A 22,532-nucleotide genomic window follows, 5' to 3' on the forward strand; every position below is an offset into this window, starting at 1 on the left:
GAAACAATTACCGTATATTTCTGCAGATAAGACGATAGTTGAATCATAAAAGATAAAAGAAGGCCCCCAAAATCTAGGGTAGTCTTATAGGACAGATACAAAAAAAATTAGATTGAAATTTATATAAATTAAAACCATTGTAAAAAACGGACAAACCGTAATTATTTACTAGTAGGGAGTAGGGTGTCCACAAAATAGAATAGCCCATATGACGTTTTCATGAATAGGTCATTTACCTGAATGCCCAAATCAGTAGAAATGTTTGCAACAATAGCAAGGCATGCTGCCAGATGCAAGAAAATAAAATTTTTTTTATTTGAAAAATTACAAATAGGGCATAATTCTGTATACACTATACAGTATTAGTATCCAGATGATGATCGCTGATCTAAAGTAAATTCATAGGTTGTTGATAGTTTGGGGATTGTCTTATAGGACAGATATATGCTAAAACTATAAAACTTTTGACGAAAATTTATACCTTGTCTTATCTGAAGGTCGTCTTATCTGCGGAAATATACAGTAATATCAAAAATCTGAAATCCGGTAAAAATAGAATGTTTATTAATGGAACAAATGTTTTCAACTAGGTTGAATGGCCATCTTTAGATTGAACCTTTCCATTTCATTAATAAATGTTTATTTTTACTGAATTTAAAGTTTTTTGATATTTATTATAATTAATTCATCTAGTTTGAAATTAATTCATCTAGAGTGAAAAAAAACTCTAAAGTTTTTTTTCACTCTATAAACAAAGGGTGATGGGTAGACTTACTGTAGATCTTGGTGAATATTTTTCCACTATAGAAAGTAAACAAGATATCCAGGAGCTGGAAAGAATGAAAACTTTTTTATTCAAGCTTAAGGCAAAAGGCCATATGGGTTGTTGTTGATTAGGAAGCCTTTTAGGTCAGGTTTTTGGTACCATATTGTAAGGATGTTGTTCACTTACCTTGTACAAGATTGTATTCTGGATGTATGAAGATAAGACATTTTACTCAAGTTCTCTGATTATCAGCTCACATGACCAGATAAGGGGCTGCCCATAGACACCCCATTCCCTGCAAGCATGTTTTCCTTCAAAGGTGAGTAGTACATCTTGTATGCTAGCTCAAAGATAAGGTTATGAAAGAGAGAGTTTTTTAGTTTGCAAGGATACTGTGACTCATAGTGAAGCACGGTGACATATTTACTTTGTATTAGGAGGATATTATATAGACATTCCAGTAGGTCCCTTGGATCCATTGTTGCACAGTAATATGTTTTTATCCTACTAGAAATGTATCCATGAAGAATTCTCCTCAATTTTTGTGGTTGGTGAGGCAGCCTTGTCCACAACTAGGCAAAGGGAATCCCTCAATTTGTGTATTTTCATGAAGGTAAAAATGTGAGATTGAACAGCCTGAAGATGACTCTAGCAAATGTTTTTGATCATACTGAGAGTATTAAATATTTGTAATGTGCCAAAATCTTAAGGTGTGCTTTATTTATTTATTTACATTTAATTGGAAACATCAGAGACGATTGTATTCCACCCCCTAATAACAAAAAAAAAATGATCCCCAATAAAATGATTTTAAAATATAAAACAGACATAAAAAAATTGTAAAAAAAGTAAAACAACAGTTACATTATATATTATATAAAATAGATTTACGTTTATTTTTTAAAAAATTAAAATCATGATATAGGTAAGGTTCAACAGGCTGTATGTGAGATGCTATACGGTAAAAAAAAAAAAGATTTTTGTGAAAGAGAAAGGCGAAAAAATGGGATGAAGAAGCATGATGTATTACGGGTTCTTACAGTAGGGATGCGGAGACCTAGCCAGTAATTTAAAATTAGACCATTGAAGTATTTAAAGCAGAGAATGTGGTCAAAATATTTTAAGCGATCAGAAAGATTTGGAAGACCAAGGCAAACTCTTGCCACATTGCCACAAAATAGAACCACTCCGGTTAAAGGTTTGAAGAGTATTTTATTTTATTGTATTTAAACACCGGTGTGTAAAGAGATTGTATTCACATTGTGGTTGTCAGTAAAGGGTAAATTGCAGAATTTGTGTATCAGAAAATAAACTTTATTTAATTAAGATTGTATTTTTTGAATCAGATAATGGGCAGCATTATTATTTTGATTAGTTTCTCCAGTTATAGTATATTTACATATTAATATAATTAACTGCAACTAAACTATCAATATATACAAATTTCTTTACTGATTACTTGATATGATTCATTATAAAATCTGGAACTGATTATATTATGCTTAATGTCTGATTTTTATTTATTTGTTATTCTTATTTATGAGTTTGTATAAAATTATGCTTCTGACACAATATAGTGCTATAAATTAAGACACTTGGCGGATTTTCTCATCTTTATTTAGTTGATGAGAAAATCCGCCAAGTGTCTTAATTTATAGCACTATATTGTGTCAGAAGCATAATTTTATACAAACTCATAAATAAGAATAACAAATAAATAAAAATCAGACATTAAGCATAATATAATCAGTTCCAGATTTTATAATGAATCATATCAAGTAATCAGTAAAGAAATTTGTATATATTGATAGTTTAGTTGCAGTTAATTATATTAATATGTAAATATACTATAACTGGAGAAACTAATCAAAATAATAATGCTGCCCATTATCTGATTCAAAAAATACAATCTTAATTAAATAAAGTTTATTTTCTGATACACAAATTCTGCAATTTACCCTTTACTGACAACCACAATGTGAATACAATCTCTTTACACACCGGTGTTTAAATACAATAAAATAAAATACTCTTCAAACCTTTAACCGGAGTGGTTCTATTTTGTGGCAATGTGGCAAGAGTTNGAATATTTTATTTTTATAATGTAGATTTGAGAAGAAGGAATTGTTTGATAAATAGATTTTTGTAATTCTAATATTTTTTTTTATTCAACTTTATCTATTTTCATCTGTTATTCTATTTTTTCATAACTTTTCTTTATTCTTTTATCTTTATAATTGCTTGTAAATATGTAAACTTGAAATATAAACTGACTATATGTTGAGTATAATCCTTACTAATCTAAGTACAAAAAATATTAGCTAGATTTTATTTTTTCTTGATATTCAGTTAAAACATTTTAATGTAACTTATCTCTTCAATTTAATACATATGTTACATTTTTACTACTATTATATATAATAATCCCTCTTATATTATATTTTAGAGTATTACATTGCTTAGCAAACATGTATTTTTTATGTAGCATTTCGTACAGTGGTATCACTTTCAACAATGTCGCTGTTAAGGTTTCTTTCATTCCAAGAAATTCATTTTAATTTTTGTATAGATGTAACAAATTTTAAACTAGAGATCATAAAAATGCTGCTGTAATAGAGCAGTGGTAGAAATATGGTAGAAATATTAAATAATAAATATGATCAAATTTTAAATATTCTGATTTGATATTAGCATTTACAGAGAGGGGATAAATCAGTGAATATATTTAACTATTAAATTGAATAAATGTTTTAATGCAGCAATTGATTTCATACTATAAAGAATAGCTTTATAGAAAAATAAGTCAGTCTTTGAGCTAAAATTTGAAAAAAATGTAGACCTATTTATTCCCACTCATCTTTTTATCTGTCCTTCCTTAATCTTGAGAACAGAGTTAGATGAAAGCGAGACCAGATATGGGAAGCTTAGGGGCAGGAGGCCCTGATTAACTATATATGAACTTCTGGTTTGCACCAGAAGTCAATTATTTTAATTCAAAAATTTTCTTCTGAAAGGAGTTAGATGACTGGCATGAATATTACTAGCAGGAAAGTATGAAATACAGGGGCAGACATTACTAATTTCAGGTGGAGAGCAGATACTTTAAATTAAATAAGTTAAAAATTGCAGCCCAGCATTGTGACAATTTTGCGATAAATAATTACTTATTTTATACATTTTTTTATTAATTGGAAATGACAACTTATATTAATTTGAATAAAATTCTTAAATGCAAACTCATGCTAATGAAAATTGCAAATCACAATTCATTACTGTGTTGTTTGACAGTTATTAAATTGAAATTGGTGATTTGAACCAATAAATGGATTTTAAAAAACTTTCAAATTGATAATATTATGAAGCATTATTAATTTAAAAACTGCCTTCCATTAATTAAGCAGTTTAAAACAAAATTTTTATCGTAAATTGTAATAAGATTATTATAAATGCTATAATTATGCCAACTAATGTATTAATGATCTTTTAAAATTCTCAATAACAATAATAATAATGCCAATGATAATGATTTTTATCATTTATAGTATATTGTTTTAAATACAACAGTTTAAAGAAATAAAACATTTACACATTTAAATTTTTTTATAATTATTATTTCATAAAGACAGGCAGAAAAGTTTTGCCTCTACCTAAATAAAAAATTAAAGAAGTAAGATATTTAAGTGAAACAGAAAGTAAATATATCTTAAATCTTTATTTGCAACTCTGGATAATAACTTAACACATAATCTCCTCCATCTTCAGTACACTTATGCCAGCATTTAACAAGTTTCTGAATTTTGTCCTTATTAACACTATTCCTTTCACCCAAAATCAGTGTGGCATACTTTAGTTTTAAGTGAGTGACACAACTTTGTCAAAGCTGAAGTTTTAGCCCCTAACTCATTAAGTTTCTAGCCTGAGTTAACTCGAGCAGGTCCCATAGCGTTACATAAAACTCAGTCGTTTGGGTGCTCCGAAAAAATTTTTTATTTTTGGATGTTTTTTAAGTCTCCAAATTTTTAAAAAAATTTGTTTCCCGTGCAAAAAATTTTATCGCGATTTTAATCTAACTTTAATGACACACGATTAACGCTTAATTGCAGTAGAGTGTCGTTTATCCAAATCAATTGGGGACTGGGGTTGTTCGGATAACCGATTATGTACGAAAAAATATATTAACCTATCCCGTGTTGAAATTTTTCTCTGTTGCGTGTCTCTTCGCATTGAATTTTCATCAATGTTAAGCCTAACGTAAACTTTTTAAAATAATAATCGTGGCTATTGTATCGTTAAAAATTATTTCTATATTTTGTACAAACAAAATAAATATATTGAAAAATATAAAAACAAAAAAAAAATATACTTTAGAAGTTGATCTAGTATCAAAACGTTCGATTCAGCACCCCACACAGTCCTCAGAAAAACACCACACAAAAGTGCCAGTGCTGCCAGCTAAAACACACACACCAACAAAAAAAATATTGGAGTAGCCCAAGATATAGCCAAAGATTGCAGTGCCACAGCACTAGCAAAAATTTAAATTTGCCGAATGGAATTTTTTCGGATAACCGACTTTCGGATAAACAACACTCTACTGTGTTTTTTAATGGGATTTTTTTATCAAATTTCATTTATCGTTCTAAAGTTCTAGTGCACGGATTTTACTTCGGTAAAGTTATTTAAAGCTAGTTTCTGATGTCAAAAACGACCTCCAATAGTTTTTAATTTTTTTAATTAATGTATTTTATTATATATATGTTTAATTAAATCGAGGAGTCGGAAATTGCAATAAAAAGCGTAATTTTTTTTAAATATTTAAAAATATACAACCAGCTAGTATTCACCCTACTTTAAACCCTCCACCTCCTGTCGATTTTGAGAATGTCCCACGAACGATGATACCAGATGTTCTCAAGGTCATCCAGTTGTAAACACAATTACAGTAATACCTTGACTTACGCGATTTTCAAATCTCGTCGATTCATCTTTTGTATGAGCGCCACGCAACCCTTGATTACTCACTCCCCCACACACTATTGTTCAGCTTACATGTTCGGATATGTCATGCGGAATCGACACATAGCTACAATTTATTTTGTGTTATTTATTTCTGTGTTTGTTATATCTATGGAGACTCGAGAGACTTTACTATGTCATCCAAACGAAGTAGAACTAATTCTTCTGCATCAAACAAGAAAAGAAAAACTTTATCTTTGGAATGTAAATTTAACGTTGGGTATATTCGTAAAGTCAAACGAGTTAAACAAGAATGACGTCATCATCATTCCTATTTTGTTAGACTTTTCGAACGATTTGTTACTAACGCGTTTAACTCGTTTGACTTTAAGAACGTACCCATTATTAAAGACTTTGATACAAAAATGAAAATTTGTGAATTGGCAAAGAAGTTTGATCTACCAGAATTGTCGGTCAGAACAATTATAAAAGGCAAAGAAAAAATTCTCGAAGCTGTGAAAAATGCTCAATCTTTAAATTCAAGCATCATTCGTAAACGTCACAGTATTATCGCTGAGATGGAAACAATGTTAAAATTATGGCGTAATAATCAAGTAAATGTGAAAAATTGTAAAATAATATAGGCCTAATTTGTTATACATATGTATTATCTAAGATTTTATTAAACATTTTTTTCTAAATTATTGTTTTCTTTAGTCTCCGGCCCCAATTAAAAATTATTTGTATGTATTTATATGCGAAATTATACCCCGACTTACGCGAATTCGACTTACGCGGTTACCGCTCGGTCCCACCTATCGCGTAAGTTTGGGGTATTACTGTACTCATCAGCGTCAGATTTCGCGGAAAGGTGAGACAATGGAAGCTAAACTTTGAAGCTTTCTCTTCAAAATTAATGCATTTCTTTCGTTTTTTTACTGTTTTAAGTATTTTTTATGTTTAATTACATTAAAATTAAAAATTGGTGGAAACTAAAGGGGCTAAGATCTTTGAATTTGAATAAAAGTGGAAATCACTAGAAACAAGATCCAGGCTGTATGCTTGATGTGGTAACATTGTGAACCCCAGCAAACACTGTGATGTCAGTTATCGCATCACTTGTGAGGCCTGAAATGATCATGTTGAAACGATCATGTTGAAACTTAATGGCAGTTTCTCTTATTGAAAAAGAAATTAGAATTCTCATTCTTTTCTTGAGGGTTTCAATGTAACATACTGAATTAACACTATAATTTTTTCCAGGAATGAGATTGGTCTGTTGCAATCACTAGCCTTCTTGCATCTTATATAATAAAACCTCAGTTATATATTAATTTATACTTACATGTTTTATTTATCAGTTTTAAAACTATACAGAAATTCTGGTGCAGCATCGCCTGTGTGGCTCTTATGACAAAAAACACTAACCAACTATCCAATTATTCAAAAATTCATTTATACATTTTCTTAATGTTTACTTTATACCAGATTGAAATAAAATACCTTTTTAATAAATCAGGAAATTTAGTTCTGGCTATAGTTACATTTTTCATTCTCTTATTTATAATTGCTGTAAAGAATGTTGGGTGATCGTAAGGGAGAATGGCCAGAACAATTAGAAGTTGACAGCTTGAATTTTGAAATTTAAATTGTCAATGAATTTCATTTATTTATAATTGGGCTGCAATTTGAAAATTGCAGACCTATAAATTCCCACTGGCATCCATCTGTCTGTTTTCTGTCTTTCCATAATCTTTAGAACAGAGTTAGTTAGATGAAAGTTGAGACCTGATATAGAAAGCTTGGGGCAAGAGGCTCCAATTAACTGTATACAAACTTTTAGTTTAGATTGGATATCACATGATTTTGATTCAAATTTTTCTCCAGAGCACAAATAGATGACTAGCATGGCTCTATTGTTAACAGGAAAAGTATGATGTACAGGGACAAGACACTACCAAAATCAAGAGCGTATATTTTAAATTAAATAAATTTGTTGTATAATTAAAAATTGCAGCCCAGCATTGTGATAATGTCCCAATTAATAACACTGGACAACAATGATTTTGTTTTGGGCTCAAAATTAGCATCATCATATGTATTTTCAACTGCTGAATTCAGAAATCACTATAAAAATGACCGATTCGCTCTTGCTTTGGAGCAGCGGTTCCCAACCAGTGGTCCGCAAGAGCTAAAATATGGTCCACGAAAGATTTAAAACTTTTATTCATTTTAAATTATAATTTAAAATGATTGACATAATCTAAATAATACAAAATATATGAGAGGTTTTATAGTAAAATTTGTAAAAAAATGTTTCATTACAAAATAGTGCATCTTCAATTATTTCAAATTTTCATTGGCATTTTTCCTGTAAAACTCCTCAGATAAGCATATAATAAAACTACACTCTATTATAGAATATTTATTTATACAAACATGACAGCCCTCCTTGACTCAATCAATTATGCTGAGCAAAGTGGAAAATATGTGGCAATCTAAAAGTCATCGCTGTACTCTTAGGAATGCAACTGGGGTACACTAAATACTGTTGCTTTTTATGTACGTGGGACAGTAGGGATAGGAAATCACATTACATTCAAGCGGACTGGCTTGCAAGAAATCTTAACTCCTACCAAGAAAAATACCATTGCCGAGCCTCTCGTGGACCCAAAAGATGTTCTTCCACCCCTTCGTATCAAGCTGGGTTTAATGAAAACTTTTGTCAAAGGTATGAACCAGAAAGAACAGGTATTTAAGTACTTAAGAGACAAATTTCCTAGATTGAGTAATGCAAAGGTTAAGGAAGGTATTTTTGTTGAAAACTTTGAAATTTGAAAACTTGTAAAAGGATCCCGTGTTTGACCAAGTTTTGGAGGGAAAAGAAAAGGAAGCTGGGAAGCCTTAAAGGGAGTTATTCATGGATTCTTAGGCAACAAAAGAGACGATAACTACACTCAGTTGGTGACAATACTTCTGGAAAAATATCATCAACTTGGATGCAACATGTCCCTCAAAATCCATTTTCTCCATTCCCACCTAGACTTTTTTCCTCCTACTTGTGGAGCTGTCAATGATGAACATGGGGAAAGATTCCACCAGGATATTTCTGTATTGGAACAAAGATATCAGGGCCATTGGAATGAAGCAATGCTTTCAGATTACTGTTGAGCTGTGTGTAGGGATGCACCAGAACTCACTCACAAGAGGCAAGCCAAAAAGAAACGATCTCATGAAGTCACCACATGATTCTCTTCACACCAAACCACCTGCCAGGTATTCTTCTATTAATTTAGAACTCTTAGAATGTTACTGTAATTTTAAAAAAATTCAAAAGCACTTTCAATGTTGTTAGCATATGTAATTAAAATGTATCGTTTTCTCTTATGCTGTTAAAATTACCTATTGTATACCACAGAAACTAGAGCTAATAAAAATTTTTCGTTGTCATATTCAATTTTCTCACCCCAAAATTAGTAAGATTTCACTCATGNTTGATGCAGTTTTGTCAACATAGTCCTGAGCTAGGTTGTAGGCATGCCTGCATAAAGTGCTTTTTGGGCCCATGACTGCTTAGTGGTGTCTATGCTATTTATGTGTTGAGCTATGTCCAGGTACTCAGAGTGTAAATTTAAAGGTATGTGGATACTGTCTATCAGAATTATAGCTTTATGTAATCTTGATGTTTCTTGTTTTTTATGGAAACCCTCCCACGGTGTTTGAATATATAGTACAGGTTAACTATATTAGTCAGGCCATCTTCTTTTCAAGGATGAGTTAGGCTTTCTATAAATTATTTTAGATGATATTGTTTATGCTTAAGTGTTGTTCTTGTTCTCCTTTGGATTTGGTCTAGATTTGAGTGTGTCCAGTGTATAACTCCAAACAAATATGTGAGTACAGGAACAACAAATGTATTAATAACTTTAATACAGTAGAGCATTGATTATCCAAAACAATTCAGGACTGGGATTGTTTGGATGATTTTTTCAGATAACCGATCACACTGGACAACAATGATTTTGTTTCGAGCTCAAAATTAGCATATTCTTATGTATTTTCATCTGCTAAATTCAAAAATCACTATAAAAATGACTGATTAGCTCTTGCTTTGGAGCAGCAGTTCCCAACCAGTGGTCTGCAAAAGATTTAAAACTTTTATTCATTTTAAATTATAATTTAAAATGATTGACAATCTAAATAATACAAAATATATGAGAAAGCTTTTATAGTAAAATTTGTAAAAAAAATGTTTCATTACAAAATAGTGCATCTTCAATTATTTCAAATTTTCGTTGGTGTTTTTCCTGTAAAACTCCTCAGATCAGCATAAAACTACACTCTATTATAGAATATATATTTATGCAAACATGACAGTCCTCCTTGACTCAATCAATTATGCTGAGCACAAGTGGAAAATATGTGGTGATCTAAAAGTCATTGTTGTACTCTTAGGAATGCAACTGGGGTACACTGAATACTGTTGCTTTTTTATGTATTTGGGACAGTATAGATAGGAAATCACATTACATTCAAGTGGACTGGCCTGCAAGAAATCTTGACTCTACCGAGAAAAATATCGTTGCCGAGCCTCTCGTGGATCCAAAAGATGTTCTTCTTCCACCCCTTCATATCAAGCTGGGTTTAATGAAAACTTTTGTCAAAGGTATAAACCAGAAAGGACAGGCATTTAAGTAGTTAAGAGACAAATTTCCTAGATTGAGTAATGCAAAGGTTAAGGAAGGTATTTTTGTTGGGCCACAAATTCGAAAACTTGTAAAGGATCCCACGTTTGATCAAGTTTTGGAGGGAAAAGAAAAGGAAGCTCAGGAAGTCTTAAAGGGAGTTATTCGTGGATTCTTAGGCAACAAAAGAGACAACAACTACACTCAGTTGGTGATGATACTTCTGGAAAAATATCATCAACTCAGTTGCAACATCTCTCAAAATCCATTTTCTCCATTCCCACCTAGACTTTTTCCCTCCTAGTTGTGGAGCTGTCAATGATGAACATGGGGAAAGATTCCACCATGATATTTCTGTATTGAAACAAAGATATCAGGGCAATTGGAATGAAGCAATGCTTACGGATTACTGCTGGTCTGTGTGTACGGATGCACCAGAACTCACTCACAAGAGGCAAGCCAAAAGAAAACGATCTCATGAAGTCACCACATGATTCTCTTCACACCGAACCACCTGCCAGGTATTCTTCTATTAATTTAGAACTCTTAGAATGTTACTGTAATTTTAAAAAAATTCAAAAGCACTTTCAATGTTGTTAGCATATGTAATTAAAATGTATTGTTTTCTCTTATGCTGTTAAAATTACCTATTGTATACCACAGAAACTAGAGCTAATAAAAATTTTTCGTTGTCATATTCAATTTTCTCACCCCAAAATTAGTAAGATTTCACTCGTGAAATAAAGGAAACATTCAAAAACATTTTTTTTTTTTTTTTGTTGTCCAGTGTAATTGCTTCTGTAAATTTTAAGTTAGAAATTGCTTAGCTGTTGACAATGGAATCAATCTGTCCACTGTCTGGACCTTTATCCAATCCTCACTTCCAGAACTTATTAATTTATATGTTATTTTGAAGCTTTTTTAATGTAGATTAGCCCTATTGCATTTATTTTACTGTTTAATTTCATTTAAAATAATTAGAAGAAAAAATATACCCAGTGCTGTTTCTGCTGTAGTGGCACTTCTCCCTGTCATTCCAACTATTGAACTTAAGCCTTCCAACATAAAAATGATTTTGAAAATAGCGTCTCAAGTTAACATTCCTTCATTAATTTTCAATTATTTTTTAATTATATGTTACTAACAGAAATATTATTAAACATTACATTTTGGTCAGGTGAATCAATGTAATTTCTTATGAATAAAATTGTGCTTATGTGAGGAACTCTTACTGGTAGTTGAGAAAGAAATGAAAAACTGTTTGATTAAATACCGTTGACCTAATTTACATGTGGAAATGAATACCTAACTGTAAAGGTATTTACATAAAAATGTCGTATGCCAAGAAATTCTATGTAAATAAATTAGTTTGCTTCTTTATTTTTCCTATTTCTAATTTAAAAATAATTTTTTACAACAGTTATTATTTAAAGAATTTGCTTTTTTTCAAAATACCAGCATAAGAAGGATGGAAAATAGTGTTGTGCTTTTTTTCTCACTTTAAACTTCAGTAGTGATTTTTTTTTTTCCTGTTTCTTAATGAAATAATTTTCTAAATTTAGGAACTTTCGAATAATTTTAAAACTTTAGCTGTTTAGAATTAATATAAGTATATAATTGTTTTCAATAGAATTTGATTGCAAGAAAGTCTGATCCATACTATTCCAAACTATAACTTAAATAAGAAAATACAAACTGTAATATAAATTATATGTAGGATAAACTTATATTTATTTGTTCAGTTAGTTTAGTAAAATAGCAACAAACTGAACCTTAACAGAAATTCCAAGATAATTAACTGCAAATTCGTTAATCCATTGCAATCTCTAACATTTTCGATCTACTTAGGAGATCTTCCTCAGGATTCTTTAAAATAGGAATGCATAAATTGGAACGTTTTTTAAAAATTATTTAAAAACATATAAACAACAATTTTCCAACTAATTCTCTTAAAAATTTAAAATAATATTTTAATTAGACTGCTCCCTTAGGTATAATAATTGACATGCATAAGATACTTGTCCTTCTTCTTAGAAATTAATGCAATAGACGCTCTCTACAGATTTGAATATTTCGAGAGCTTCCAGTGTCCTTATTTGGTCGTCATGCATAGATTGTCTTATGATGGAAGCTTGGTCTTCACTTCACTTTGTATAAATCTTTATTTCCGAAGACGGCCTCGGCTCCGCAGAGCACCACCGAGGTTGAGAGCAGAATGTTTACAAGCATAATACATGTAAAACAGGTTACATAACAAGAATATGTTAGATTACAGCTATATGTTTTAGAGTTCAGTTAATGTACTTGGCAAATTATTGACCGCAGAGTAGCCAAATACTTACATAAAATGGAAGCTTATGATGGAAGCTTGGACTAGATGGACTTAGATGTCATTGTCCGTGGCATACCTGGCTAGGGCAGTGTTGTATTTTCTTTTACTGATACCATACTTGTGTTCAGCCAGCCTTATTTTGAGAGATCGTGTGGTGGCGCCGACGTGCTCAAGATCGTGCGGAATCTATTGTCTCTCAGCATAATCTTATAAATGCCAGGAACCCTAAGCATGTCGGTGTTGTCCTTACTGTTTCTAAGGGATGTTATAGATAGTGGGGAACACACTTATATGTTAATCTATCACCTCTGTGATGGGCAATTTCTTTATATAAGCTTTTCATGTTGTGGTTATAATCTAGAACTTATGCGGTGCGTGTTGTAAGTGTTCCCACTTTGCGATACAAGGTTATTGGGTGTCGGAGTACCCCTGTTGGAATAGGCGTTCGCTAATTTACGAATAAGGTGTTTTTTGTAACCATGCATTTTAGCTATGTCCTCAAGACGTTTAAGCTCTTAACGTGTCCTTGTTATTCGTGCAGTGTGTAAAAGCACGTTTGGTTAATGCACGAAAGGCAGCTATTTTGTAGATATATGGGTTGTATGAGTTCACTGGTATAATCAATGGAAGGTGAGATAGTTTATGATAAATATTGGTATGGATAACTCTGTTTATAATACTGATATTGAGATCTAAAAAGTGTGCCCTTGACTTGCTGGCTTGGTCTAATTTTATGGAAAGTCTGTATGGGTTGTTATTCATATGTTCTATGAAACTTTCTATATTTGGTTTTTCTTTCCACAATATAAAAATATTGTCGACGTATCTTCTGTATATGATAATACTAGAAAGGAAAGAAGGTAGGACTGTTTTTTCTAATAACCTAATAACCATTAGGGGATAGGGGACTGCCCATCAGTACACCTCTTTTTTGTCAGTACTTTTTGTAATCATATTGAAAAAAGGAGGAATAGCATAAAATGTGTGCTAGTTCTAAAATATGTTTGCATTGCATAGGTTCATGCAATGCAAACAAAAAATCTACTGCAAGAAATTACATTGGATCATCAAGAAACAACAACGAAATAAGAGTGTACAACTATGCCCACAATTGATTTGTTGGGACAACATATTGCTTCATCCTTCCTCCTTGATGTTTTCAAATATGGACCTATGTTTGCACCCAAACCAAGGGATTGCTACCATGAGGACATCGTACCAAACATTCAGAAGCTCATCGTTGGCATGGATGAATGCCAAAAAGAACTATATCGATGTAAAGTGGTTTTCAAGATAAAATCCTCTAGTGAGATGAGCCAGGAAGAAACCCCATGGAAACTTCTATAGGAGAGCAAAAATGGATGTTGGACAATCATATTGTCATGATAAACACTGATAAAAGTAGATTGATGGTTTTGTTAACCATCAATCTACCAATGTATATGTTGTTTTAATAGCCTAGTAGGTGATTTAGCCTTATCAACAATAAGTCTTATGGTGTTCGCTGGTTTGCGTGTGTTTGCGAATACAAATAGTTGAGGGGTATCTGGAAAACTCATAATAGCCCTGCTAATTTTTAATTTTTTGGTGCATGCTNATCAGTACACCTCTTTTTTGTCAGTACTTTTTGTAATCATATTGAAAAAAGGAGGAATAGCATAAAATGTGTGCTAGTTCTAAAATATGTTTGCAAAATGTAGGTTCATTGTTTATACTTAACAAAAAAAACTTTAAATACACAAAAACATGGTTGTGTGTTGATGGGTATAAAGAAATAAAATCTAATGTTGTTAAACAGTCTGCATCACTTGTAGCTACAGCAATTCATTGATAAGCTGCTCAGAGTTACTAATGGAGAAGCTGTATGCTTTTAAATGTTCTTTGAGCAAACCATGTATATGTTGTTTTAATAGCCTAGTAGGTGATTTAGCCTTATCAACAATAAGTCTTATGGTGTTCGCTGGTTTGCGTGTGTTTGCGAATACAAATAGTTTAGGGGTATCTGGAAAACTCATAATAGCCCTGCTAATTTTTAATTTTTTGGTGCATGCTCTATGTGTGAAATTAACAACTCTCCTATGTAATTTGTTGACATAATTACTTTGAATCTGTTTGCAGCAGATATCTCTGATATAATAGTTTATAAGGGTTTTATAACTTGCTTCTTTTAACAAAACCATCAATCTACTTTTATCAGTGTTTATCATGACAATATGATTGTCCAACATCCATTTTTGCTCTCCTATAGAAGTTTCCATGGGGTTTCTTCCTGGCTCATCTCACTAGAGGATTTTATCTTGAAAACCACTTTACATCGATATAGTTCTTTTTGGCATTCATCCATGCCAACGATGAGCTTCTGAATGTTTGGTACGATGTCCTCATGGTAGCAATCCCTTGGTTTGGGTGCAAACATAGGTCCATATTTGAAGGCATCAAGGAGGAAGGATGAAGCAATATGTTGTCCCAACAAATCAATTGTGGGCATAGTTGTACACTCTTATTTCGTTGTTGTTTCTTGATGATCCAATGTAATTTCTTGCAGTAGATTTTTTGTTTGCATTGCATGAACCTATGCAATGCAAACATATTTTAGAACTAGCACACATTTTATGCTATTCCTCCTTTTTTCAATATGATTACAAAAAGTACTGACAAAAAAGAGGTGTACTGATGGGCAGTCCCCTATCCCCTAATGGTTATTAGGTTATTAGAAAAAACAGTCCTACCTTCTTTCCTTTCTAGTATTATCATATACAGAAGATACGTCGACAATATTTTTATATTGTGGAAAGAAAAACCAAATATAGAAAGTTTCATAGAACATATGAATAACAACCCATACAGACTTTCCATAAAATTAGACCAAGCCAGCAAGTCAAGGGCACACTTTTTAGATCTCAATATCAGTATTATAAACAGAGTTATCCATACCAATATTTATCATAAACTATCTCACCTTCCATTGATTATACCAGTGAACTCATACAACCCATATATCTACAAAATAGCTGCCTTTCGTGCATTAACCAAACGTGCTTTTACACACTGCACGAATAACAAGGACACGTTAAGAGCTTAAACGTCTTGAGGACATAGCTAAAATGCATGGTTACAAAAAACACCTTATTCGTAAATTAGCGAACGCCTATTCCAACAGGGGTACTCCGACACCCAATAACCTTGTATCGCAAAGTGGGAACACTTACAACACGCACCGCATAAGTTCTAGATTATAACCACAACATGAAAAGCTTATATAAAGAAATTGCCCATCACAGAGGTGATAGATTAACATATAAGTGTGTTCCCCACTATCTATAACATCCCTTAGAAACAGTAAGGACAACACCGACATGCTTAGGGTTCCTGGCATTTATAAGATTATGCTGAGAGACAATAGATTCCGCACGATCTTGAGCACGTCGGCGCCACCACACGATCTCTCAAAATAAGGCTGGCTGAACACAAGTATGGTATCAGTAAAAGAAAATACAACACTGCCCTAGCCAGGTATGCCACGGACAATGACATCTAAGTCCATCTAGTCCAAGCTTCCATCATAAGCTTCCATTTTATGTAAGTATTTGGCTACTCTGCGGTCAATAATTTGCCAAGTACATTAACTGAACTCTAAAACATATAGCTGTAATCTAACATATTCTTGTTATGTAACCTGTTTTACATGTATTATGCTTGTAAACATTCTGCTCTCAACCTCGGTGGTGCTCTGCGGAGCCGAGGCCGTCTTCGGAAATAAAGATTTATACAAAGTGAAGTGAAGACCAAGCTTCCATCATAAGACAATCTATGCATGACGACCAAATAAGGACACTGGAAGCTCTCGAAATATTCAAATCTGTAGAGAGCGTCTATTGCATTAATTTCTAAGAAGAAGGACAAGTATCTTATGCATGTCAATTATTATACCTAAGGGAGCAGTCTAATTAAAATATTATTTTAAATTTTTAAGAGAATTACAGTAGAGTGTCGATTTTCCGAAAGTCAATCATCCGAAAGAATTCTAGTCGGCAAATTTAAATTTTCGCCAGTGCTGTGGCACTTCAATCTTTGCCTATGTCTTGGGCTACTCAAATATTTTACGTTTTTGATACTAAATTAACATCTGGAGTATAGAGGAGAAGGTGGTATTATGGAACCCCAATTACNTTTTTTTTTTTTTTTTTTTTTTTTTTTTTTTTTTTTTTTTTTTTTTTTTTTTTTTTTTTTTTTTTTTTTTTTTTTTTTTTTTTTTTTTTTTTTTTTTTTTTTTTTTTTTTTTTTTTTTTTTTTTTTTTTTTTTTTTTTTTTTTTTTTTTTTTTTTTTTTTTTTTTTTTTTTTTTTTTTTTTTTTTTTTTTTTTTTTTTTTTTTTTTTTTTTTTTTTTTTTTTTTTTTTTTTTTTTTTTTTTTTTTTTTTTTTTTTTTTTTTTTTTTTTTTTTTTTTTTTTTTTTTTTTTTTTTTTTTTTTTTTTTTTTTTTTTTTTTTTTTTTTTTTTTTTTTTTTTTTTTTTTTTTTTTTTTTTTTTTTTTTTTTTTTTTTTTTTTTTTTTTTTTTTTTTTTTTTTTTTTTTTTTTTTTTTTTTTTTTTTTTTTTTTTTTTTTTTTTTTTTTTTTTTTTTTTTTTTTTTTTTTTTTTTTTTTTTTTTTTTTTTTTTTTTTTTTTTTTTTTTTTTTTTTTTTTTTTTTTTTTTTTTTTTTTTTTTTTTTTTTTTTTTTTTTTTTTTTTTTTTTTTTTTTTTTTTTTTTTTTTTTTTTTTTTTTTTTTTTTTTTTTTTTTTTTTTTTTTTTTTTTTTTTTTTTTTTTTTTTTTTTTTTTTTTTTTTTTTTTTTTTTTTTTTTTTTTTTTTTTTTTTTTTTTTTTTTTTTTTTTTTTTTTTTTTTTTTTTTTTTTTTTTTTTTTTTTTTTTTTTTTTTTTTTTTTTTTTTTTTTGTTCTATCAATACATTCTGTCGCTTTTTATCGTCTGAAGAAGAACTAGTAAGGATCGAAAATGTTTATGATTTTTATTCGTATTTTCTCCAACACCGGTAACTGGTTCAGGTATGTATTGATTTCCCAAAGGTTTTGTTTGTACGTTGGCCTTTTGTTTTCATACCTCTGGGGGACCTGGGGCTTTAAAAATCCCACTTCTGACCCCAGTGTGACAATGCCAGAGTGCCCCCTATGCTTTGGCATCACAGGACCAAAGGGTCGACATCATGTCGGCAAAGACTATAATGACTAATTCATCAGGACTGACACCACTATGTCTTCTGAGTAGACGCAGAGACCATGATGGCCGCTTATTTTATTTGTTGCGCATGAGCAGTCACATTTGTAGGCGGCCAGATTCGGGATGGAGACACCTGATAGACAACTGGAAGAAGTGCATGAAGTTAACAATTAACAATACCTGTTTATTTTTCTAGACTAGTTACAAGCTATATACAGATGCTAATAATATGACAAGTAGAAAGGTGAACCTTATCATTATACAGATTCTTTGTGCTTAGCAGATGCTATTATTACAATCACGGCCCTGACTGCAAGAGAGAGAGTATACAATCGTTCACACATTGATAAATACCTTAAGAGTTTGTAGAAATTGAAGATCTGTTCAGAATTTTCAGGTAGTAGGAACTCTCTTTCTTCTGGAGCAGCAACGATTTCTCTTGAGCGATGGCAAGCAGCTGGACACACACAGTTCAAGAATAAAACTGCATGACAACAATGACTCATCAACCCCTCCTTTTTATTAGGGGGTTTGTCCTGGTTTTTCCATGACCTTACTAGTAGTTTTTTTTTTTTTTTTACTGTCCAATAGTTGATTTTTGATCATTGATTCCGGGTGACACATCCAATGTGTCGCCTTCAACAAGGAAGTAAGTCTGTGGGAACCAGTTTTAATTGTCTTTAACACTTTTGTTTTGTCTCTAAATTTTTCTTCCTACAAATAATATTTAAACAAAATATTTCACCAATTTCGGCTCTCACAATTTATAAAATTTCTATCTTAATAATCAAAAATAAAGAAATAAAACCAGTAAAACAAACATTCACTTGAAAAGCAAACAATTTGTAACTTCTATATTGCCACTGTCAGTTGGAGGATACATGACTGCTGTTGGTAGGTGGATATGTTGTATATATAATCTTGCAGGGATTGCAAGATTTATGTTGGATGGATGTATATTTTCCATGAATTTGAGATTGCTACCTTTCTTATAGATGATGGCCTGTTTCCTTATGGTCCTTATAGTTGATTAAAGCTGCCTTGTAAATTTCCAACAACTGAAGTTATCTGAGCTGTATTCTATCTGTTGTTGTGTGTAGAATTTTGGTCCAGTTGAAATGGACTTCTACATTTTGGTCTCTGGCATATGCTGATAGGTCGAGGCCTTTAGAGATGTTCATTCGGTGTTCCTTTAGGATGGTGGCAATATTCCGACATGAGGCTCCCATGTACTTTAACTTTCTGTTGGATCTATCATTCATAAGGTGATGGAATATACTCCCTGGCAAGTGATGCCAGATCAGTGGGTCTTTGGCATTTCTAATAAGATTAAATATGGTGGTGCTCCTTTTGAAGGCCATGTCGATGTTGTAATTTGGGCTATCTTTCTGTATAGAGGAGTTAATGTCACATTCTATATTTACTTTAACTTTCTGTTGAGAAAAATCAAGAGAGAATTAAAGTATATGGGTGCTACACGTTGGCATATCGCCACGTAAAGGAACACCAAATGAACATCTCTAATAGACCTCATATCTATCACCATATTAGCATATGGCAGAGAGACAGAGATAGAAGTCCATTTAATCAGACCAAAATTTTACACAGAATAGTGGATAGAACACAGCTTAGATATCTTGCATTGATAGAAATTTACAAGGCAGCCTTAAGAAAACAGGCCATCAGCTTTAAGGAAGATAACACAATTGATGATCTGTGGAAAATATATATTAATTCAACATAAATCTTGCAATCCCTGCAAGATTATATATACAACATATCTATCTATCAGCAGCAGTCATGTTATAAAGCATTCTAAAATCATACAATTCATATTATAAAATTAGCCTGACAATGTCCTTATAAAATTGACATTAAAGAAAATCAGCAATCTTCCATACTTGAAACTGCTATAGATGTTCAATTTCATATCGGCTTAACCAGACTCAGGCCCTCAGAATGTGCCCAAAAATGTTTATTAAATTGCTGAAAAGTGTGAGAAAGGTGTGAATTTTTATGATAATTCTAGCTTGTAGATTCAATAAATTTTATTATTCAAAGTATTGAAACCTCTGTTAAAATGCAGATGCTTCAATGTGTTTTATGTATGAAGATTATTTAGTAATCAAAAATAATAGTTAAATTTTTTTATTATTTTTATGACAAACTATTTACAATTATATTTGTTGATGTAGCGTCTTATTAAACAATGAATTCAAACTACTGATTTTGAAAAATCATCTCAATACTCTGCCAGCTAAGCCAACTAAATTCTTAAAATTAAAGTTGCTATTAATTTGAATAGTTTATATGATGGCAACATCAAGTAGCTTTCTAGCCACTCTTTGGAAAGCATTCAACATTGATCTTTTTTAAACAAATTTAGAAATTTTTATAAAGAATAAGCACTTAAAAATTGCAGCTTTCAAATTGTCTTCCAGTAGTTGCCATTTTACAATTGTTTATATTGTAGCTTTATATTTTATAAACAATTACAAAAATCTGAAATTTCTAAATTTGTAGTTGTCTAATTGGATATTTTATGTATAAAATTTACTTATTTTGTAAAGCAAAATTTCTTTGGAGAGCACTATCAGCATAGATAATTAATATTTGTTTTGCTTTTTTTATTAAATTATCATTTATAAACTTAAAAAAATTTTTATTAGAATATAATTTCACACTTCTGATTAGAAAACAAAATTCTTTAGATAACTAGATATCGAGAAGGACTGATAAGATTCGATCCAACAACTGATCCTTTGAAGTCAGAATTGGAAACGGGAAAATTCACTGTGCTGGTAAGAGAAATATTAAAAATATTCTTAATTCAAGGCTGATCATTGAGTTTATAGAATGGCAGTACCATTGTACAAGCATATCACTGAATAACCATTCAAGATTTAGTAAACCCTTTGCAGATGGCAGTAGAATGTGTATCTGAGAAAATGCTTATACCATTGCATACTTTTTTATATTTTAATTAGTAAGTGTAGAATTGAATTGTGATTTTATCTGTTTTATACACTATGCCCTAGAAGAGTTGAATATACAATAGTGTAAGTAGACTTGAAGACAACAGTTTTTCATGTTGTTTTGTGTGACATGACATACGTGTTATGAAAGTAGAGATTTATACAGACAGTATATGAAGGAAGCTTCCATTTTCAGGTGACCCAGATGTTTTAATTCTTAATCTGTATGTAATAGCTATTACATTCCAAGGTCAGTATGTCTATCAACTAACATGACAGTTTGTTATAAATAAGCAAACAGTCTTTGACATTATGGTAGCAGTTACGCTTGATGGCCAGATGGCCAAGGCATCTGCCCAACACTTTGGGAAACAAGAAAATCTTTGAGTGTGGTGTGTTTGGGATATGCTAGGCCCCATTCCTTACCATCCATTTGCCCTCCATTGCAGGCCTATTCAAGCCCATGACAGATGCAATTAAAAAAGCCTTCTTCATGCCACAGGGTGAAGAGTCAAAATGGAAATAAAAGTAACAGTTACAAATATCACAAATTTTAAAATTTAGAAAAATGTTTTTTACATTTTTCAGTTTCATTTTATACAAATTAATTAATGACTTATACCAGATGGCCAGTAATTCATTTACAAAGTTAAAGAACATTGCAATCATAGATGGAGAAAGAAGAATAGGTATTGTTTGTCGAATTGCAAAATACTCCACATCATCAAATATATAACCACTTAAAAATACAAAGCAATTTACAAATTAGTTAGCAAAATATGTAATATTACATTAATTTTTGGCTAGTAAATACGTCAGAATTATGGATTAATATTCTCCTGCCAACTAATAATAGTTGAATGAAAGTTGTGCGTAAGTGTATTATAGTACAGTCATTCCAGAAATTATCATGATCAGCTTGTGTATAAATTGCTTTTAATTAATTATTTTGGCATTAAGTTAGTTTATTGATACATAAAATAAGAAATTTTAAAGCAAATGATTTCTTTTAATGGTTGAAAGTGATTTGATTTTATACAAGATTATTAAGTAATTAATCTGCTAATTAGGATTTGGGGAACCAGTTTTAATTGTCTTTAACACTTTTGTTTTGTCTCTAAATTTTTCTTCCTACAAATAATATTTAAACAAAATATTTCACCAATTTCGGCTCTCACAATTTATAAAATTTCTATCTTAATAATCAAAAATAAAGAAATAAAACCAGTAAAACAAACATTCACTTGAAAAGCAAACAATTTGTAACTTCTATATTGCCACTGTCAGTTGGAGGATACATGACTGCTGTTGGTAGGTGGATATGTTGTATATATAATCTTGCAGGGATTGCAAGATTTATGTTGGATGGATGTATATTTTCCATGAATTTGAGATTGCTACCTTTCTTATAGATGATGGCCTGTTTCCTTATGGTCCTTATAGTTGATTAAAGCTGCCTTGTAAATTTCCAACAACTGAAGTTATCTGAGCTGTATTCTATCTGTTGTTGTGTGTAGAATTTTGGTCCAGTTGAAATGGACTTCTACATTTTGGTCTCTGGCATATGCTGATAGGTCGAGGCCTTTAGAGATGTTCATTCGGTG

The 22,532-nt window shown here is 31.1% G+C and overlaps 1 protein-coding gene across 1 annotated transcript in view; it reads left to right on the plus strand.

Moving 5' to 3' along the window:
• LOC111640607 (tyrosine-protein phosphatase non-receptor type 9-like) overlaps positions 1 to 22,532 on the plus strand; it is a 99,975-nt gene that overhangs the window by 42,250 nt on the left and 35,193 nt on the right. Inside the window, exon 4 of the mRNA XM_023386635.1 lies at positions 20,665 to 20,754. Within this exon, the coding sequence (XP_023242403.1) occupies positions 20,665 to 20,754 (90 nt within the window). The remainder of the gene's footprint in view (positions 1 to 20,664; positions 20,755 to 22,532) is intronic.

This window comes from Centruroides sculpturatus, unplaced genomic scaffold (genome assembly GCF_000671375.1).
Source record: "Centruroides sculpturatus isolate CEXI.00-Female unplaced genomic scaffold, Cexi_2.0 scaffold1370, whole genome shotgun sequence".
NCBI lineage: Eukaryota > Metazoa > Arthropoda > Arachnida > Scorpiones > Buthidae > Centruroides > Centruroides sculpturatus.